Source organism: Microcaecilia unicolor, chromosome 13 (genome assembly GCF_901765095.1).
Source record: "Microcaecilia unicolor chromosome 13, aMicUni1.1, whole genome shotgun sequence".
Classification (NCBI taxonomy): domain Eukaryota; kingdom Metazoa; phylum Chordata; class Amphibia; order Gymnophiona; family Siphonopidae; genus Microcaecilia; species Microcaecilia unicolor.
This window is the reverse complement of record NC_044043.1, coordinates 17,297,239-17,317,358: the sequence shown is the minus strand read 5'-3', so window position 1 is coordinate 17,317,358 and position 20,120 is coordinate 17,297,239. Positions and strand designations below refer to the sequence as shown.

General features: G+C 45.3%; 1 protein-coding gene across 1 annotated transcript in view; it reads right to left on the bottom strand.

The window, feature by feature from the left end:
* BAZ1B (bromodomain adjacent to zinc finger domain 1B) overlaps positions 1–20,120 on the bottom strand; it is a 428,988-nt gene that overhangs the window by 182,330 nt on the left and 226,538 nt on the right. Inside the window, exon 10 of the mRNA XM_030186030.1 lies at positions 8,315–8,413. Within this exon, the coding sequence (XP_030041890.1) occupies positions 8,315–8,413 (99 nt within the window). The remainder of the gene's footprint in view (positions 1–8,314; positions 8,414–20,120) is intronic.

The window sequence follows — 20,120 nt, the reverse complement described above, 5'->3', positions numbered from 1 at the left end:
GGGGTGACATGATACAGACGTTCAATATTTGAAAGATATTAATCCGCAAATGAACCTTTTCCGGAGACGGGAAGGTGGTAGAACTAGACATGAATTGAGGTTAAGGGGGGGCAGACTCAGGATTAATATCAGAAAGTATTTTTTCACGAAAAGGGTGGTAGAAAAGTGGAATGCCCTCCCACAGGAGGTGGTGGAGATGAAAATGGTAATGGAATTCAAACATGCATGGGATAAACACAAAGGAATTCATCTATAGAATCTTACTGGACATTGGGTGGCAACGTCAGTAATTGGGAAGTAAAACCAGTGCTGGGCAGACTTCTACAGTCTACACCCTGATCGTAACTGAATAGATATGGATGGGCTGGAGTGTAAATTTACGGGGCTTCGACGTTAGCTTCAGAAATTTTAGTACAAGAACAGTGCTGGGCAGACTTCTACGGTCTGTGCCCTGAGAATGGCAAGGACCAATCAAACTCAGGTATACATATAAAGTATCACATATCATATAAAATGAGTTTATCTTGTTGGGCAGACTGGATGGACCTTTCAGATCTTTACCTGCCGTCATTTACTATGTTAGTAATCCCACTCAGATCTTTTTTTTTTTTTTTTTGTTACATTTGTACCCCGCGATTTCCCACTCATGGCAGGCTCAATGCGGCTTACATGGGGCAATGGAGGGTTAAGTGACTTGCCCAGAGTCACAAGGAGCTGCCTGTGCCTGAAGTGGGAATCGAACTCAGTTCTTCAGTTCCCCAGGACCAAAGTCCACCACCCTAACCACTAGGCCACTCCTCCACTCAAGGTGCAAAAGATCAACCTTGAGTTCACTACCAAGCCACCTCCTCCTCTTCACCCTTCAACCCTCAACCAACCAACCCAGACCTCCTCCTCCTTTCCTGATATCTCCGAGGAGAAAACCGCCCGCCTTCGTTCCTCCTCAAAATGCACCACTTGTTCCTCTGATCCCATCCCCACCAACTTACTTAACACCATCTCTCCTACTATCACCCCCTCCATCTGTCATATCCTCAACCTCTCTCTCTCCACTGCAACTGTCCCCGACACCTTCAAGCATGCCGTAGTCACGCCACTCCTCAAAAAACCATCACTAGACCCTACCTGTCCCTCCAACTACCGCCCCATCTCCCTCCTACCCTTCCTCTCCAAGATACTTGAGCGCGCAGTCCACAGCCGCTGCCTTGATTTTCTCTCCTCTCATGCCATCCTCGATCCGCTTCAATCCGGTTTTCGCCCTCTTCACTTGACAGAAACAGCACTCTCTAAAGTCTGTAATGACCTGTGCCTTGCCAAATCCAGAGGCCACTACTCCATCCTCATCCTCCTCGATCTATCCGCCGCTTTTGACACTGTCAATCATGACTTACTTCTTGCCACACTGTCCTCATTTGGGTTCCAGGGCTCTGTCCTCTCCTGGTTCTCCTCCTATCTCTCCCACCGCACCTTCAAAGTTCACTCCCATGGATCTTCCTCCACCCCCATCCCCTTATCTGTTGGTGTTCCCCAGGGATCTGTCCTTGGACCCCCTTCTCTTCTCAATCTACACCTCTTCCCTGGGCTCCCTGATCTCATCTCATGGTTTCCAGTATCATCTCTATGCTGATGATACCCAACTGTATCTCTCCACAGCAAACATCACTGCGGAGACCCAGGCAAAGGTATCGGCCTGCTTATCCGACATTGCTGCCTGGATGTCCAACCGCCACCTGAAACTGAACATGTCCAAGACCAAGCTTATCGTCTTTCCACCAAAACCCACTTCTCCTCTTCCTCCACTTTCTATCTCAGTTGATAACACCCTCATCCTCCCCGTCTCATCTGCCCGCAACCTCGGAGTCATCTCTGACTCCTCTCTCTCCTTCTCTGCGCATATCCAGCAGATAGCCAAGACCTGTTGCTTCTTCCTCTTTAACATCAGCAAAATTCGCCCTTTCCTCTCTGAACACACCACCCGAACTCTCGTCCACGCTCTCATTACCTCTCGCCTGAACTACTGCAACTTACTCCTCACCGGCCTCCCACTTAGCCATCTATCCCCCCTTCAATCTATTCAGAACTCTGCTGCACGTCTCATATTCCGCCAGAACCGATATACTCATATCACCCCTCTCCTCAGGTCAATTCACTGGCTTCCGATCAGATACCGCATACAGTTCAAGCTTCTCCTTCTTACCTACAAATGCACTCAGTCTGCTGCCCCTCACTATCTTTCTACCCTCATCTCCCCTTACGTTCCCGCCCGTAACCTCCGTTCACAGGATAAATCCCTCCTCTCAGTACCCTTCTCCACCACCGCCAAATCCAGGCTCCGCTCATTCTGCCTCGCCTCACCCTATGCTTGGAACAACCTTCCTGAGCCCTTACGCCAAGCCCCCTCCCTGCCTGTCTTCAAGTCTTTGCTTAAAGCCCACCTCTTCAATGCTGCGTTCGGCACCTAACCCTTACCGTTCAGTGAATCCAGACTGCCCCAATTTGACTGCCCCTATCGGACAGACCGTTCACTTGTCTATTAGATTGTAAGCTCTTTGAGCAGGGACTGTCTCTCTTTGTTAAATTGTACAGCGCTGCGTAACCCTAGTAGCGCTCTAGAAATGTTAAGTAGTAGTAGTAGTAATCTTCCATAATTTAATTGGCAAAGTCCCCAGTTTTACCTAATGACTGCACTAGGGAATTTAGTCATTCAGTTCTCTATAATAAATACACAAGATAGCCACCAGAGTATAATACAAAGCAGCCAATCCAATGGCATCTTCAATCAAAGCCAGCAAATCCAAATCGCAAAAAAAAAAAAAAAAAAACCACTTTAAAAAAGGCCTTCCATTCAATCATGAAATTCAATCCCAGTGGCGCCACCAAATTCAAACAACAGATCCAGTGCTGCTCACTTCCTGTCTTAACTGTATCCTAATATCCTCTCTTCTCAATAAGCCTACACAAAATCAATTATACAACGCCTGGGCCAATCCAGAGCGATCAGGACGACCTGCTCCAGGTGCCTCCGGATACAATAGAGAACTCTACCTATCATGGCCCAAGGCAGAAAGACATACAGAAGGTTGCCACTGGCTACTTCTGGAGAAGGGCATTGATTCCCTCTGAGCTGGTTTCCTTCCGCCTGCTGAAAAAACGCCACCTTGCAAGTCGCCTGGAGGTCCATCTCTAGAGTGCCCCATCTCTGCATCAAGCTGAGGAAGGCCTCGTGCCTCATTCTGTCGGATCCAACAGAGTCCAACTGAGAGTCTGCCTGCACGCTGAGAATGCCCACAATGTGCTCTGTCGACAACTGTTGCAAGTGCTGCTCCATCCAGGACGGGAGCCGAGCCTCCACTCACTGCTAAGGCCAGACTGACAGTCCAAAATTGATGCGCTCAGAACGTCAATTTGGGCTTGTTCTCCAGCAACCTTTGCATCCTAGAATCACCCAAATCCTTGACCAACTCCTCCAAATCCTCCCCCAAAGAGGAGGGCTCCTCAGAAGGGATGAGGAGTAAGGCGCTGCTTTTAGGTGGCATCAGCCGTCTAATGGGGCAACCAAAGCAGCCATCTGGCAGTTACTGCCAAAGCCATTAGCTTGGCTGAAGTTCAAAACAAATCATACAGGGTATCGGCCAAGTATACTAGGCCCGTCTCAATACCCGGGAACTCTAGCAATGAGGCAGACCCCAACTCCCCTAAAACGTCAGTCCCCTGCTGAACCCACCTAAGGCACACTCTGACGGTATATAAGCTGCATATAGCCGCTTGCAACAATAAGGCCGAAAACTCAAGAGAGGTTGTGAGGGAGGATTCCAGCTTCCAGTCCTGGACATCCTTCAACACAACCCCCACTTCGACCAGGAGGGTGGTCTTCATCACGGCTGCTACCAGGGCGTCAACCTTAGGCAGCTTAAGCTTACCCAGCTCTCCTTGAACAACTGGACATAGCAGGACCATCTCCCAGGAGACCTCTAGGCTACCATCTGGGGTTGCCCACTGTGCTGAAATAAGTTCCTGGATCACTGCATGGACTGGAAAGGCCCTAGGCAGCAGCCTGCTGCTTGCCATCTTGCGGTTCGCTGTACTGGGAGCCAGATCTTCCGGCATGAAATATTAAGGGCCTACAAAAGCCTTGGAAATAAAAGCTGCAAGCGCCACCTTATGAAAAATGCGGACCGCCGTAGGATCAGCAGCCTTGTCCACCAAACTGGCACCTTCTTTCAGTTCCTCAGGCAGTCTGAAAAAGACAGCATAGAACCTCATGCTTCTGACTGCAGAGGAGAAAGAGGAAGCAAGGAGTTCCCCCCCTCTGCGGTCCTCGAGATGCTGTCATTTGGAACCTGCATCCTCAGGAATACCCCGACTCCCCTGACCGAGCCCCCCCCCCCCCCCCCCCCAAAAAAAAAAATAAAAACACAGGAGAGCCCGCTTCAGAATATAGGCCTGATGTAGGAAGAGGACGAATTCGAGGGTAGAAGATTTTATAACTGCCCTCCCCCAGTCTGATTGAGTCCCAATATCCCCGAATGAGATCCCCCAACTCCCAAAGAGGCATGGATAAACCTGACTCCGCAGAGACTGCCACTGGCTCAAACAAACCACTCTGAGCAGTGTCTGAGTAGGAACCTGAAGGAGAGCACGACGATGGGGAAGTGCAGGAAACATTTGAACTCTCAACAAGAGCCTCTCCAGGGATATCAATATGGAAAACAAAATCTCTATATCTTACTCATACCTTTATCAGTAGTAGCTCAAGGTAAGTTACATTCAGCTGGGAGTAAGTATTTCCCAATCCCAGGGGGCTTATAATCTAATTTTGTATCTAAGGCAATGAAGGATTAAGTGACTTGCCCAAGACCACAAGGAGCAGCAGTGGCATATGTACTGGGCCCCCATGGATGTCCAGTCCAATGCTCTAACAACTAGGCTACTCCATCTTTCTGGAATAAACTTCCCCTTCCCTAGAATGTCGCCCGTTTCCTAACATATAAATCCCTCCTTATTGCACCATTATCTCATCCACACAGAGACTCCAAAGCAACGTTTTTGAGAAAGCTACTCTGGAGGTTCTAGATTTCAGCTTTATACCTAAAAGCCTAAAATTTGACTTCCATAACCTACCTCCCCTTCTTTATGCCATTGGTACCAACATGTATCAAGACATCTTGATTCCGAGGGATTGGAGAATGGCGGAGGTGGTCCCTCTTCACAAAAGTGGTGATAGGGAAGAAGCTGGAAACTACAGGCCGGTAAGCCTCACTTCAGTTATTGGAAAAGTAATGGAAGCGATGCTGAAGGAAAGGATAGTGAATTTCCTGGAAGCCAATAAGTTGCAAGATCCCAGACAACATGGTTTTACCAAAGGAAAATCGTGCCAAACGAATCTCATTGAGTTTTTTGATTGGGTGACAGGAGAATTGAATCAGGGACGAGCTATGGACTTAATCTACTTAGATTTCAGCAAAGCTTTTGACACGGTTCCCCACAGGAGGCTTTTAAATAAACTGGATGGGCTGAAGATAGGACCTAAAGTGGTGAACTGGATTAGGAACTGGTTGATGGACAGACGCCAGAGGGTGGTGGTGAATGGAGTTAGCTCGGAGGAAGGAAAGGTGAGTAGTGGAGTGCCTCAAGGATCGGTGCTGGGGCCGATTCTGTTCAATATATTTGTGAGTGACCCTGCCGAAGGGTTAGAAGGCAAAGTTTGCCTATTTGTGGATGATACTAAGATCTGTAACAGAGTGGACACCCCCGGAGGGAGTGGAAAACATGATAAAGGATCTGAAGAAGCTAGAACAATGGTCTAAGGTCTGGCAATTAAAATTCAATGCCAAGAAATGCAAAGTGATGCACTTAGGGAATAGAAATCCACGGGAGACGTATGTGTTAGGTGGCGAGAGTCTGATAAATACGGACGGGGAGAGGGATTTTGGGGTGATAGTATCTGAGGATTTGAAGGCGACGAAACAGTGTGACAAGGCGGTGGCTGTATCTAGAAGGTTGTTGGGCTGTATAGAGAGAGGTGTGACCAGCAGAAGAAAGGGAGTGTTGATGCCCCTGTATAAGTCGTTGGTGAGGCCTCATCTGGAGTATTGTGTTCAGTTTTGGAGGCCGTAGCTTGCTAAGGATGTAAAAAGAATTGAAGCAGTGCAAAGAAAAGCTACGAGAATGGTATGGGATTTGCGTAACAAGACGTATGAGGAGAGACTTGCTGACCTGAACATGTATACCCTGGAGGAAAGGAGAAACAGGGGTGATATGATACAGACGTTCAAATATTTGAAAGGTATTAATCTGCAAACGAACCTTTTCCGGAGATACGAAGGCGGTAGAACGAGAGGACATGAAATGAGATTGAAGGGGGGCAGACTCAAGAAAAATGTCAGGAAGTATTTCTTCACGGAGAGTGGGTAGATGCTTGGAATGCCCTCCCGCGGGAGGTGGTGGAGATGAAAACGGTAACGGAATTCAAACATGCGTGGGATAAACAAAGGAATCCTGTTCAGAAGGAATGGATCCTCAGGAGCTTAACCAAGATTGGATAGCAGAGCCAGTAGTGGGAGGTGGCGCTTGAGGTTGGGAGGCGGGGATAGTGCGGGGCAGACTTATACGGTCTGTGCCAGAGCCAGTGGTGGGAGGCGGGACTGGAGGTTGGGAGGCAGGGATAGTGCTGGGCAGACTTATACGGTCTGTGCCAGAGCCGGTGGTTGGGAGGCGGGGCTGGTGGTTGGGAGGCGGGGATAGTGCTGGGCAGACTTATACGGTCTGTGCCCTGAAGAGCATAGGTAACAAATCAAAGTAGGGTATACACAAAAAGTAGCACACGAGTTGTCTTTTTGGGCAGACTGGATGGACCGTGCAGGTCTTTTTCTGCCGTCATCTACTATGTTACATCTAGTTCCTCTCCACCACATGAAGTCTGCCACCTTCACACAAGGCAGGCAAGTTACCAAGCACTCTATATGTCTAATAACTGAATAACCAACTACAACAGCTGACCTAACCCTTTGAATGCTCACGGGTTGATACAACCATTAACACTGACAACCACAAATTGCTTTCATGCTATATTATCCCTAATCCCTTAATTGTCCTGTTTGCCTCTCTTAAATAGATTGTAAGCTGTCAAACAGGAACGGTCTCTTCCTATGTTTGTGTACAGTGCTGTGTATGTCTCGTAGTTCTACAGAAATGATTAATAGTACCTTTATTACTGATAGGAAGAAATGTAAAGCACACAAATTAAAGAACAGCCTAGCATTTTCAGCACGATGGTACAATAGTCACTTGTATGCAGCTACTTTAAGTTATTCAATATTTTCTATGGGCTGGCTCCATAATTTTGGCAATTATGGTATCCTAACCTTAGGTGGGAAGCAATTAGAGCTTTTAGTAGTGAGTTTTCCTCTCATTTTCATATTTTTCTAGTTTTTAATTATGTGTTCTTCATTTAGGAGTACTGATAAAGGACAGACCACTGTGAGGTTTTCAGGTAAATATGATTTGTATTTTTAACCACCTTTTTTTTTCTTAATTATGATACTTGTTTCTTTTTTCATTTTTATCTGCTTCACATTTTCTATTTTGGCAAATTTCACTTTTCTAACCTTTTGGTTAGTTTGGCGATATGAATCTTAGCAATAATAAGGTGTTCCTTTTTTATTGTGATCAATAGATTTTCATCACCTCCTCACTTTGGAATATTTCCTAATCATAATGTCTTTAGACATGTCTCCTTTTTTTCCCTTTTTATTTTAGTATTTTTTAGTATATTGTATTTCATATTTTAAATTTTATGATATATTTGTAGACTTCTGACGCAGACCCATTGTGGCCAAAACATTCATGTTGAGTCTCATGAAGATCAATAAAGTGTTTGCAGCACCTTTGATGTGGACTTTGTTTTTGGTCACCTTAGCTGTGTTTGTTCTTGTGTGCTCTCTGTGGAGGGTGGTGGTTCTGTTTTTTCCCATGATTCTGGCAACTCATATTCAAGGCTGTCCATAGAACCAGCAGGGGTTAGGACACTGCTGAAGTGGTATGTTTAGTATTAGGGAAGAAAGATGGTAGCTGGAGCTGTCAGTCAGAAGAAATCATAAAAACTGTATAACTTAAGGAACAAAGGAAGTTAACATAGGGTGGAGAATCACCTCTGCTTCTGGTACAGGGCACCTCAAGAAAATGTTCAAGAACTGAAATGACTAAGCAGGTAAGAAATGAGCTTAAGTCCATCAGTGAGGCTGGAGAGAGATACTGACAGCAGCACTGGTACTCAGCCGAGGTTGCAGTCAAATGGAGAAGAATGGTCACTCACTTTTTCTGAAGTCGCTCCTTCAGCTGACTCTCTCTTACTCCCTGCAAATGTAGACAGTCTATCAGCTCATCCAGTTCTTTCTGGGTGTCGCACAAAAACCTACAAAGCATAAAAATACAGATCTCAGAAACAGGAAACAGCAAAACAAAGTACATAAGAGAGTTTTCTTTTATGACTTAATAAACAGCTCTTACCCGTGGTTAGAGTAATTTGCAATAAAAATGTAAGCCATTTAGTTTAGAAGACATAAAACCAAAACTCATTATACATGGCCTCACCTCACTTTTATAAACTCCACAACATGATTAAACTTGTAGAAAATTGCTGGCTCCAATAGGCTCAGCAAGTGTCATCAGTGAAATATGTTCCCAAAATTTGAGAGATATCAGCAAATCACCTAGATCAGATTGACGTACAGCTCAGAGCACTGAAAGAATTTTAAAATGGAATTGCAGATCTATCATCAGATATCTGTATCCTATCATTAAAATCATCCACAGTACCTGAAGATTGTACAGTGACCAACGTAATACCAATGTTTAAAAAGGGTTCCGGGGCAATCTGGGAAATACAGACTGGTAAGCCTGACATCACTGTCAGGCAAAATGGTAGACTACTATAAAGAACAAACTTACTGAACACAACTTAATGGGACAGAATGAGCATGGATTTAGTCATGGGAAATCTTGCCTCACATCACTGCAATTTTTGAAAGTGTGAGCATAAATAGATCACAATTACCCAGCTGATATAGTTTATCTAGATTTTCAGATATCAAAGTTCCTCAAAAGGACTCCTGAGAAAATCAAAAACCCATAGGATAGGAGGCAATGTCCTGTAGTGGATTGGAAATTGGTTAAAAGATATAAAACAATAAACTGAATATAAAATGTGAAGTTGATCTTGTTAAGTTGAAACTCTTGAGTGGTAAAATGTAAGATGCTTTAGTGGATTCTTGTTTTGGTTCTAGAACATTGCATTCTTTTTCACTGTGGAATGTCTTATGGTTTCCTTGTGCTGTTTCAATAGACAATAAAGACTTCTTGCAAAGAAAAAAAAAAGATATAAAACAATAAGGTTAAATGGCCAATTTTCTCAAAAATGGAGGAAGGTGAGTACCACAGAGATATATACTGGGACTGGTACCTTTCAACATATTTATAAATCATCTGGAAATGAGAATGAAAAGTAACGTGACCATATTTGCAGATGACAAAATTATTCAAAGTTGTAAATAATATCTAGATTAGGAAATTGCAAAACCACCTTGGGAGACTGAAAACTGGAGGACTAGGAGTCCAAATAGCAGATGAAATAATATGGACAAGTGCAAAGTAATGCACATTGGTAAGAACAACCCATGATCGGTGCCATATTAGGAGTCAATCACCCAGAAAACAGCTAGTTGTCTTTATGGTCAACTTGAAATCTGGTAGAATACATTAGGAAAGGAACAGAACGAAAAAAATATGCCTTTATTGTTCCATGTCATGATCATACCTCAAGTGCACTATCAATTCTGGTCACTGCATCTCAAATGTAGTATTAGAAAAAGTAGACAGACGGCGATCAAATGATTGAGGGGATGGAACGAATCATATGAGGATGTGCTAAAGGACTTAGGGTTCTTCAGTTTGGAGAAGAGATGAATGAAGGGCGATATGATAGAAGTGTACAAAAACCTCAGTGAATTAGAAAGGGCAAAAGTGAACTGATTTGCTTACCCTTTCAAGAAATGCAAAGACAAGAGGACAATAATACAGTTAAACCAAACAGATTTTTTTCCATTCAATTAAGTTGTGAAACTTGCTGCCAAAGGATGTGGTAAAAGCAGAGAGTCATAGCAGAGTTTAAAAACGAATGAACAAATTTCTGCAGCACATTATTTAAAAAAAAAAAAAAAAAAAAAAAAGAAAAGAAACAGACTATTAAAACGCAGACCTGAGGAGTCACGTGATGCTTGGCTGAGGGAAGGACGCCGCATCCCAGAGCTCCGAGGCCCCGCTATTAACATCTAGCCCACAGCGCCATTGAAGCGAAACTAGTACGCCCACGGAGCCTATATCTTTAATCGGAATATCCCCGCAGTGAGTGGTGGATTTGAAAGCTCGCAGAATCAATACCATGACCTCCAAATCCGGTCGGAAAGATGGAGCTCGGGGCCGCGTCGGTGAAGGAAAGATGGCGGAGGCCGGCCCCGCAGGAGAATCAGTGAGCTCAGCGTGGGCCACCGAGATCACGGTGGAGGTCTCTGCACTGCTGGAAGGGTCTGTAGACAGTAAGCTGCAAAAAATATCAGAGCAGATTGAGCAGCTGGACGGAAAGTTTGTTGGGCTGCATGCGGACATGGCGGGATTCCAACAAAGATTGTCGGACGTGGAGGACCAATGCCTGCAAAGCAATAATAAACAAAAAGAGCTGCAGGAAAAGGTGGAAGATCTCCTGGCCAAGGTCGAAGATCTGGAAAATAGATCTCGACGGAACAACCTCCGTTTAGTTGGTCTTCCGGAGTCCTTAAGAGAGGTGGACCTCCGAGAGTTCCTTGAAACCTGGTTTCCTAAAGTATTAAATCTTGGGAGCATGGGACATGGATTACAAATTGAAAGAGCTCACCGGCTGGGGCGAGCACGACAGGAGCCCAAGAAACCAAGGGTGGTCATTTGTAAAATATTAAACTATACGCACAAACAAGAAATTTTGAGAGCATGGCGCCTGAAAGGGACTGTACACTATGAATCCCACAAAAGCTTATGCTTCCAGGATTTCTCAGCTGCTGCAGCAGCTCAGCGCCGAAAATATGCGGAATCCTGTAAGCTGTTATATGAATGGAAGGTCCGTTTTGCCCTGATGTTCCCAGCAAAGCTCTACATTTACCATGAAGGGAAACAGCACTTCGTCGATTCACCGGAGGCAGCGTTGCAATTTATAAATCGCATGAGGGAGCGCACTGAAATGGAGAGCGCACGTGCAGAGGCCAACAGTCAGCAGAAGACCTGAATGGGGACAGTTGAAAAGCACATGGATGTGGAGAATGGATAATGTGGTTTGCAAGGTGAAGCGGGACAGGTGGCATACAGGACATCAATAAGGGCTATTTGGTTTTACAATGCAAGGATTCTGAAAGGGCTATGTTCATAGTGTGGGGCTTGGAGTTAACGGTAGATGTGTGTTGGATGGGGGTTAACAGTTTATTTGTTCTAAAAGTGTCATATTTCAAAATGTACTGTTTAGTGAGGGTGGGATTGTAGGTCATATGCTAAATGAGGGCACTGCGGGGGGCAGGGGAGGAGCGGAGGCGTGACTGGTTCTCCAGCGAGAGCTGCTTGTGAAGCACCGGGGGGAAGTAAGGGGAGGGGAGAAGGGGAGATTGAGGGTTGGTGGGGGGGCTGTTGGTTCTCATTTTTTTTTTTTTTTTTGCTCTTTACTTGTCAAGCTGGTCTGTCAGGCTGCAATATTGCAGTGGTGATGGTAGGAGGAATAAGGCTGCTGTCGAAGATGGGAGGGGGTGCACCCACGGGCTGGGGGGTTTACCTTACACTTCAGACCACACATGTTTGGGGCTTGTTGTTGCATGATTAGGTAAGGCACACTTAAATTAATCTCTTGGAATGTGGGGGGTATCTCATCACCCATAAAGCGCACAAAGGTTCTGGAGGCGTTGAGGAGACATAAGGCAGATGTGGCATTCCTCCAAGAAACACATTTGACAACACTAGAGCATAAAAAATTTCGGACAGCATGGGTAGATGTGGTGGAGGGGTCGCCTGCGGTGGGGAAAAAGGGAGGAGTGCTTTTGTTGTTTCGCAAGGGCCTACAAATGAGAATTAAGACAGTCAAGAGGGGTATTGAAGGAAGTTGTATCCTAGTGGAGGCGGAGAGGGGTAGGAACACGTATGTTTTCTGTAACATTTACGCATCCAACGTATACGATAAAAAATTTTATAAAAACTTGATTGGTCTGTTGGGTCCCTATCAAGGGGGTAACAATTTTGGGGGGGCCATTTCAACACTGTATATGATCCCCGGGTTGACAGGAGCAGTGCTCCTAGACTGACAGTGGGACATTCCCAGAGAGGGCTGCCTTTCCTTTGTGAAACACTAGACTTGCTAGACGTGTGGAGGGTGTTGCACCCAATACAGAGGGATTATACGAATGTGTCACGTGCACATTTATCACAGTCCCGCATAGACTATTTCTTAATCTCCTGGGATCTTTTTTCTGATGTGCCTGAGGCGGAGATAGATGCATGTGAAGTATCAGACCATGCGATCATCTGGGTGGCACAGAGGGAAACCCTAAATAGCCCGATCGTGGAAGGGGAGTTGCTGGTGGGAAAGCAGCAAAGTAATCTACATAAAGCGCCGGGGCCTGACGGGTTCAGTATGGCCTTTTATAAGATATTGCAGGAGCAAGTTATACCCTGTTGCTCAACCTATTTAACGCTATGGACACCTCGGGAGAAATGCCGGATGCGTTAAATGTGGCGAAAGTGGTAGTGTTATTGAAACCGGGGAAAGAGGAATTAGATCTAGGGTCATACAGACCCATATCTTTATTAAATTGTGATGTAAAGTTGTACGCGAAGGTCCTGGCGAATCGCTTGGCAAAGGTGCTCCCCAACATGATAGCAGCGCCACAGGTGGGTTTTGTAAAAGGGAGAAAGGCCACTAAAAATATCAGGGCACTATTGGCATCTTTGGAGACCATAGAAACACGGGGTACACCTTCTCTGTTCTTTAGTTTCGATGCCGAGAAGGCGTTCGATCGGGTGGTATGGGGCTTTACGTTTGCAGTATTGAAGAGGATGGGGATAGAGAGTTTTTTTTGGACGGCGGTAAGAGCCTTGTACACAAACCCACAAGCCTTCATGTGGATAAATGGGGAGCAGTCGGCATTGTTCCCCATCAGATGTGGTACGCGTCAGGGGTGCCCTCTATCCCTGTTGTTGTTTGTCCTGACTCTCGACCCATTGATAAGAGAAATACGCACGCACCCAGAAGTGGAGGGAGTGACCTGGGGGGCGGGGGGGGGGGGGGGGATCCTCGTTCAAAGTTTCTGCCTTCACGGAATGACATCCTGGTACATCTTACTCAGCCAAAAAGGTCTCTAGGAGCTTTGTAGGAACTTTTTCAAGAGTATGGAGATTTCGCTGGATTTAAAATAAACTATTCAAAATCCCAAGCTTTAACGGGTAGCCCCACGGTGAGGGCATTGTGGGGAAGCGTTTTTCCCTTGAAGTGGGCCTCGGAATCCCTTAAGTATCTGGGTGTCCGGATCCCCATGCGTACTTCAGCTCTATATCACTTCAATATTCCTGGAATGTTAGAGGCGCTGCGAGGGCGCTTGGTGAAATAGAGGGTTTTGCCACTCACCCTGCATGGGAGGATACATTTGTACTGGATGGTGGAGTTTCCGAGGTGGCTCTACTTGTTGCGAGTCCTCCCCTTGCGGCTTAAGAGTAAAGACATAACATTGATTTGTAAGTATCTCCGTAAGTATCTTTGAAGAGATGCGAAACCGAAGCTCCCATTGACATTTTTAATGGGCCCTTGTAGGGAAGGGGGATGGGCCTACCGGATCTGCGTAGTTATAACCAAGCCTGTTTGCTAAGGCATCTGGGAGATTGGTTCTTAGATAGACAAGATTTTACACTCCGAACATTAGAACAGGATTATTTCAAGCCATTTCATTTGTATTTTTTGTTGCACTGCTCAAGGGCCATATTGCCGTCTCATGTGGGGAGAAGCGTTTTGTTAGGCCCTTTGAGAATGGCATGGAGAGACTTGACCAAGAGTTGGGGTTTAGCGGCGGACACTTCAGATTTGCTGCCTCTACAAGGTAACCCGAGCTTTACGCCAGGGATGGCAAGTCTAGTGTTTGGTAGGTGGGCAGCAATGGGGATTACTAGACTAGAGCATGTACTAGGAGCGAGGGGTCAGCTACTAGAAGTAGAAGCTTTAGGGGTGGGCATAGAACAAGGTTCCCTGTTTGCCCATTTTCAATTAGCTCATTATATTCGGACATTGGATCCGGGGAAGTTGAAGAGTAGGCATGGGAGTCGCCTCAGGGAGTTCTTTAGAGCAGTACCCGGAGAGCGGTTATCGGTCTCGGGATTGCAGAAAGCTTTAGGGGAACAAAGTGGTCGGAAAGATACAGGGAGCATACTGCAACGCTGAGCTCATGATCTCCGGAGACCGAACCTGAATTTAGACTTTCAGAAATTGATAGCACGTATACCTTCCTTGTCGGGTAGTGCTACCTTGCGTGAATGCCAATATAGAGTCTTATATAGGGCATATATAACGAAAAACCAGGTGTTTCACTTTGGAGGAGTTCCAGACCCATTGTGCTCCAAATGTGGGCTGGGAGAGGGCACGTGGTTTCACTCCTTCTGGGAATGTCCAAAAATAAAAGCCTTCTGGGGGCAAATTATAAAATATTTGGAGTCAGTGGTGCATGGTAGGGTCCTTTCCTCTCCACAGGGGTTTTTATTAGATAGGTACGAGGTTTTTGTGCAACATTCTAGAGGGGCTCGACAGTTTATTCGCAAAGCGGGCATTATAGGGAAGAAGCTTATCTTGTCTGCATGGATGCAGACGGAGCCACCAGATTTTTGGCATTGGAGGAATCACCTGCATGAGCTGCTCTTACAGGAGCGTAGGGTGGTGGGATGCTCCCCGAGGAGACGAGAGCTCTATATACAAACACTATCACCTAAAGCACGCAGCTTTATTTTGAATCGCTTGTGAGTTGTTTTTTTTCCTTCCTTTCTTCTTAAAGGATGTTGGTGTTATTGTGTATTTTAGGTCCATAACTAGTGGTTAATGTGTGTGTGAGGATGGGAGGGAGGGAATGAGGGGGGGAGAAGTTAAAAGTACGGACTGTTGGAGGCAGCTCTGACAGTTGTAAGTTTGTACTAGGACTTGTTAGTTGTAAATGATGGCTGTTTGTTTTCATTACATTGTGGAGCATATCATCAGCCTATACTTTTCAATAGAGGGGTGGGGGGAGGGGGTTTGAAAACAAAAATTTGGATGGCGCAAGGCATTATTTTGGATGCAATGAGTGTATGGTTCTCTTTGATTTTCAGTGTACTTAACTACTGGGTGTATTTTCCTTGACGAGTCATCAATAAAATCTTAAACCACAAAAAGCAGAACTGAGGAAAGCCACTGCTTATCCCTGGGTGTAAAAGCAGCATGAAGTTTTGCTGTTTTTTGAATTCTGCCAGGTACTCGTGACCTGGGTTGGCTACTGTCAAACAAAATACTAAGCTAGAGGGGCCTTTGGTCTCAGCCAGTATAGCAGTTCTTATGCTCTGCTCTTATTTTTAAAACAACAACAAAAAAAAATCCCTTGGCAAAATCAACAACACTTGAGACCAAGCCTCGGAAGAAACTATCAATTTCTGAATCCAGACTGCCCCTATTTGTCTATTAGATTGTAAGCTCTTTGAGCAGGGACTGTCACTCTTTGTTAAATTGTACAGCGCTGCGTAACCCTAGTAGCGCTCTAGAAATGTTAAGTAGTAGTAGTAGTAATTAGTTGAAAAGCAATAAATGTATAAATATATATATACAGAAAGCCAGGAAGGCACCAGGAGAATTCAGCATAGCCTGAACAATACAGCCAAGCCATATTTCAGTGAGAAAAGTCACAAATACGGCTCACTTAAGAAACTCTATACATCATTAAGTCTCCTGCTGATATTCTTTTCCCTTTGCTCTGTATATTTGAGTTTCACAAAATTTAAATTTTATAATACAAAATATGAAGACTAACAGGTCCACAGCTATCCAAAAAGCACTATGATACAAAATCTAACTACTGAAAAAAATCCCCCCCCCCCCCCCCGCCAAATATATGTACCTAGCATAATAAACAACATATCAATTGCTTGTGTAGAGTGCAGCGGCAGACGGGTTTACTCGTTAAACGGTCTTTCTCAAGACCAATTTTAAGATCCTGTCTGCAGATCTTTCATTTGGTTTTTTTCTTGTGTTTTGATATTCCTTCATTATATCAATTGATAATCTCAATTCACTGTTGACTTTAGTTACCAGACTCCTGATGTAGACCATCTGGCCAAAACACAACGTTGTGTCGAGTCAATTTTAATGTGAAATTAAAATCATTAAACGTTATATACTTTAATTTCATTTTTGGTTCCAGTCTTTGGATAGCCTGGCTCATACTCCCACCTTTTTTATTCTCATTTTACGCCCCATCGAATCTATTGAGTTCTCCATGTACGTGGATTCTCTCTAGACCATAGCATAATAAACTACAGTCAGCACCAGAAAGTCAAAAAAGCAGAACTAAGCAGTGAAAAACTTATCTCAATCTGCTGTAGCTTTCAAATGTCGTATTTCATGAACTGCTCTCAAGACGTCCAACAGAGCACTCTATTTCAGAACTCCATTAGGGACGCCGGTGCTGTACATTTAAAAGTCAATGGCGGATTGAGCTATGAACTTTTTTTTTTTTTTTTTTGGGGGGGGGGGGGGATTTTTTCAGTAGTTTGATTTTGTATCATAGTACTTTTTGGATAGCTGTGGACCTTTTACTCTTTTATATATTACATCATAAAATTTAAATTTTGTAAAACTCAAATATACAAAGCAAAGGGAAAGGAATATTGGCAGGAGTCTTAATGATGCATGGAGCATCTTAAGTGAGCTTTATCTGTGGCTTTTCACATTGAAATAAGGCTCAGCTGTATTGTTCAGCCTATACTGAATTCTCCTGGTGCATTCCTGGCTCTCTGTATAGCTATATACAAATTTATTGTTGTTCAACTGATTGTTTGGTTCGAGGCTTGGTATCAAGCGTTATTGATTTTGCCAAGGGATTGATTTTTTTGGTTGCTTCTGTTTTTGATTTATCTTTCCCTGCGGGTTATTCTACTGTTCACTTATTTTTAAAATGGCAGCCAATTGAGCAGATCCATAGAGATCCATATTTGGGCTCCTTCAGTCATACAATCGGGCCTGGGCACGCTATACAAGTGGAATGCATTGACCTAAGGAAGAAAGCAGAGAAGGTCACTGCTGCTGAAATGGTAGTTCTGACTGACCAATCAGAAAATGTGCTCTGGGGCTAGCAAGAGTCATCAAAACCATCCAGAAAGTCCATATTAGGCTGCTCTGCTGGCTTTAGGCAACCCTCAGGGGGAGGAATGCTGGCTTCGGCCTAACCCCTGGTAAGCCTTTCCTCAGCTGAGAGGTGCCCAACCTCTACCACCGGCTGCCTTTCAGGTGCTGTGGAGGACTTGCAGCTCATCTGCATATCCTTACAGCCTTCTCCGGGGTGACACCCAGGTCCACCCCGATCCACTCAGGGCCTCCGCTCTAGGTGCCGCGCGCCGGGGCATTTTTCTCTTTGTATCTAATCTTTTTCCAGTTGCTAAAGTACCTTAATCGTTTATGGCCCCTATTCACATTCTCTTCCTAGCTCTGTCCCTTCCTAATCTTTTCCCTCACCCCCTACCTCTCTCCGCTACAGGAACTCACTTCCCATCCATTGACTTCATCACCTACCCTCTTCCTCCCTCTTGGCTTTTAATCTCCGTCTCTTTCTTCCCTCCATTTTGCCTTCCCCATTCCACCTAAATACCTCTCGCCTTCGACGCCTTCGTGGCCACACCTCTCCTACTCTCCTCCGCTCTCTTTTACTCCTTCTCTTACTCTCAGCTGGTGACATCAATCCCAATCCTGGCCCTCCTCACCAACTATTATCCAAACTCTACAGATCTCACCGTGACCTCTCTAACCTCATCTCTATTCCTCTACTCCCCTCCTCTTCTCTGCCCTTCTCTTGCGCCTTGTGGAATGCCCGCTCTATCTGTAACAAACTCCCCTATATCCAGGACCTCTTTATCTCGCGTCACCTCCATCTGCTCGCCATAACAGAAACCTGGCTCTGCCCTGATGACTCTGCTTCAGTCGCAGCCCTGTGCCATGGCGGTTATCTATTTTCACATACTCCTCGCCCTGCTGGCCGTGGGGGCGGTGTTGGACTACTTCTCTCTCCCTCCTCCAGATTTCAACCCCTTCTTCCACCTCAATCTCACTGTTTTTCCTCCTTTGAAGTCCACTCTATCCGCCTTTTCTCTCCTCTGCCTCTTCGAATAGCGGTCATTTATCGTCCCCCTGATAAGTCCCTTTCATCCTTTCTCAGTGACTTTGACGCCTGGCTTGCCTTCTTCCATGATCCTTCCTCCTCCTCTCTCATCCTTGGTGACTTTAATATTCCTGCTAATGATCCTTCCAACTATTATATTTCCAAGTTACTCGCTTTAACGTCGTCCTTTAAAATCCAACTATGCTCCACCTCCCCCACTCATCAAAATGGTCACCGTCTTGATCTCATCTTCTCCTCCAACTGTTCACCTTCTAGTTTCCTTGCCTCTGATCATCCCTCCTCTGATCACCATCTTATAACTTTCACACTTAAATCTCCTCCCTCCCAGTCCCGTCCTATCCTATCCTAATTTATCTAGGAATCTTCACGATATTGACCCTTCATCTCTATCCTCCCATGTTTCAAATCTCCTCTCTACTGTGGCACCATCCACGTCTGTCAACGAGGCTGTTTCTTCTTACAACAATACTCTATCCTCTGCCTTAGACACTCTTGCACCTTTGATGACCCGCCCTGTAAGGCGTACAAAACCCCAACCTTGGCTGACTTCTAATATCCGCTACCTACGTTCCTGTACCCGCTCCGCCGAACGCCTCTGGCGGAAATCTCGGGCCCTTGCTGATTTCTTACACTTTAAGTTCATGCTGACCTCCTTCCAATCTGCTCTTTTACGTGCCAAACAGGATTATTATATCCAACTGACCAACTCTCTTGGCTCTAATCCTCGACTTCTCTTCACCACATTGAACTCTCTCCTCAAGGTGCCCCCTCCCCCAACACCCCCTTCATTATCTCCTCAGACCCTTGCTGAATTCTTTCACAACAAGGTTCAAAAGATAAACCTTGCCTTCTATACCTCACCAGCTCTCCCTCCACTAGTCCGTTCCCCTCTCTCTCCTTCCCCTCATTCCCTTTCTTCCTTTCCTGAAGTTACTATTGAGGAAACTACACTTCTCCTTTCTTCCACAAAATGTACCACCTGTTCCTCTGATCCCATTCCCACCCACCTTCTTAATGCCATCTCTCCTACTCTTATTCCTTTTATCTGTCACATTCTCAACCTCTCACTTTCCACTGCGACTGTCCCTGCTGCCTTTAAACATGCTGTGGTCACACCTCTCCTTAAGAAGCCTTCACTTGACCCTACTTGTCCCTCTAATTACCGACCCATCTCCCTCCTTCCTTTTCTCTCCAAATTACTTGAGTGTGCTGTTCACCGCCGCTGCCTTGATTTTCTCTCCTCACATGCTATTCTTGACCCATTACAATCTGGTTTTCGCCCTCTCCACTCAACTGAAACTGCGCTTACTAAAGTCTCCAATGACCTATTACTGGCTAAATCCAGAGGTCAATATTCCATCCTCATTCTTCTTGATCTTTCCGCTGCTTTTGACACTGTCGGTCACAGCATACTTCTCGATACCCTGTCCTCACTTGGATTCCAGGGCTCTGTCCTTTCCTGGTTCTCTTCCTACCTCTCCCTCCGCACCTTTAGTGTTCACTCTGGTGGATCCTCTTCTACTTCTATCCCTCTGCCTGTCGGCGTACCTCAGGGTTCTGTTCTTGGTCCCCTCCTCTTTTCTATCTACACTTCTTCCCTTGGTTCATTAATCTCATCCCATGGCTTTTCCTACCATCTCTATGCTGATGACTCCCAAATCT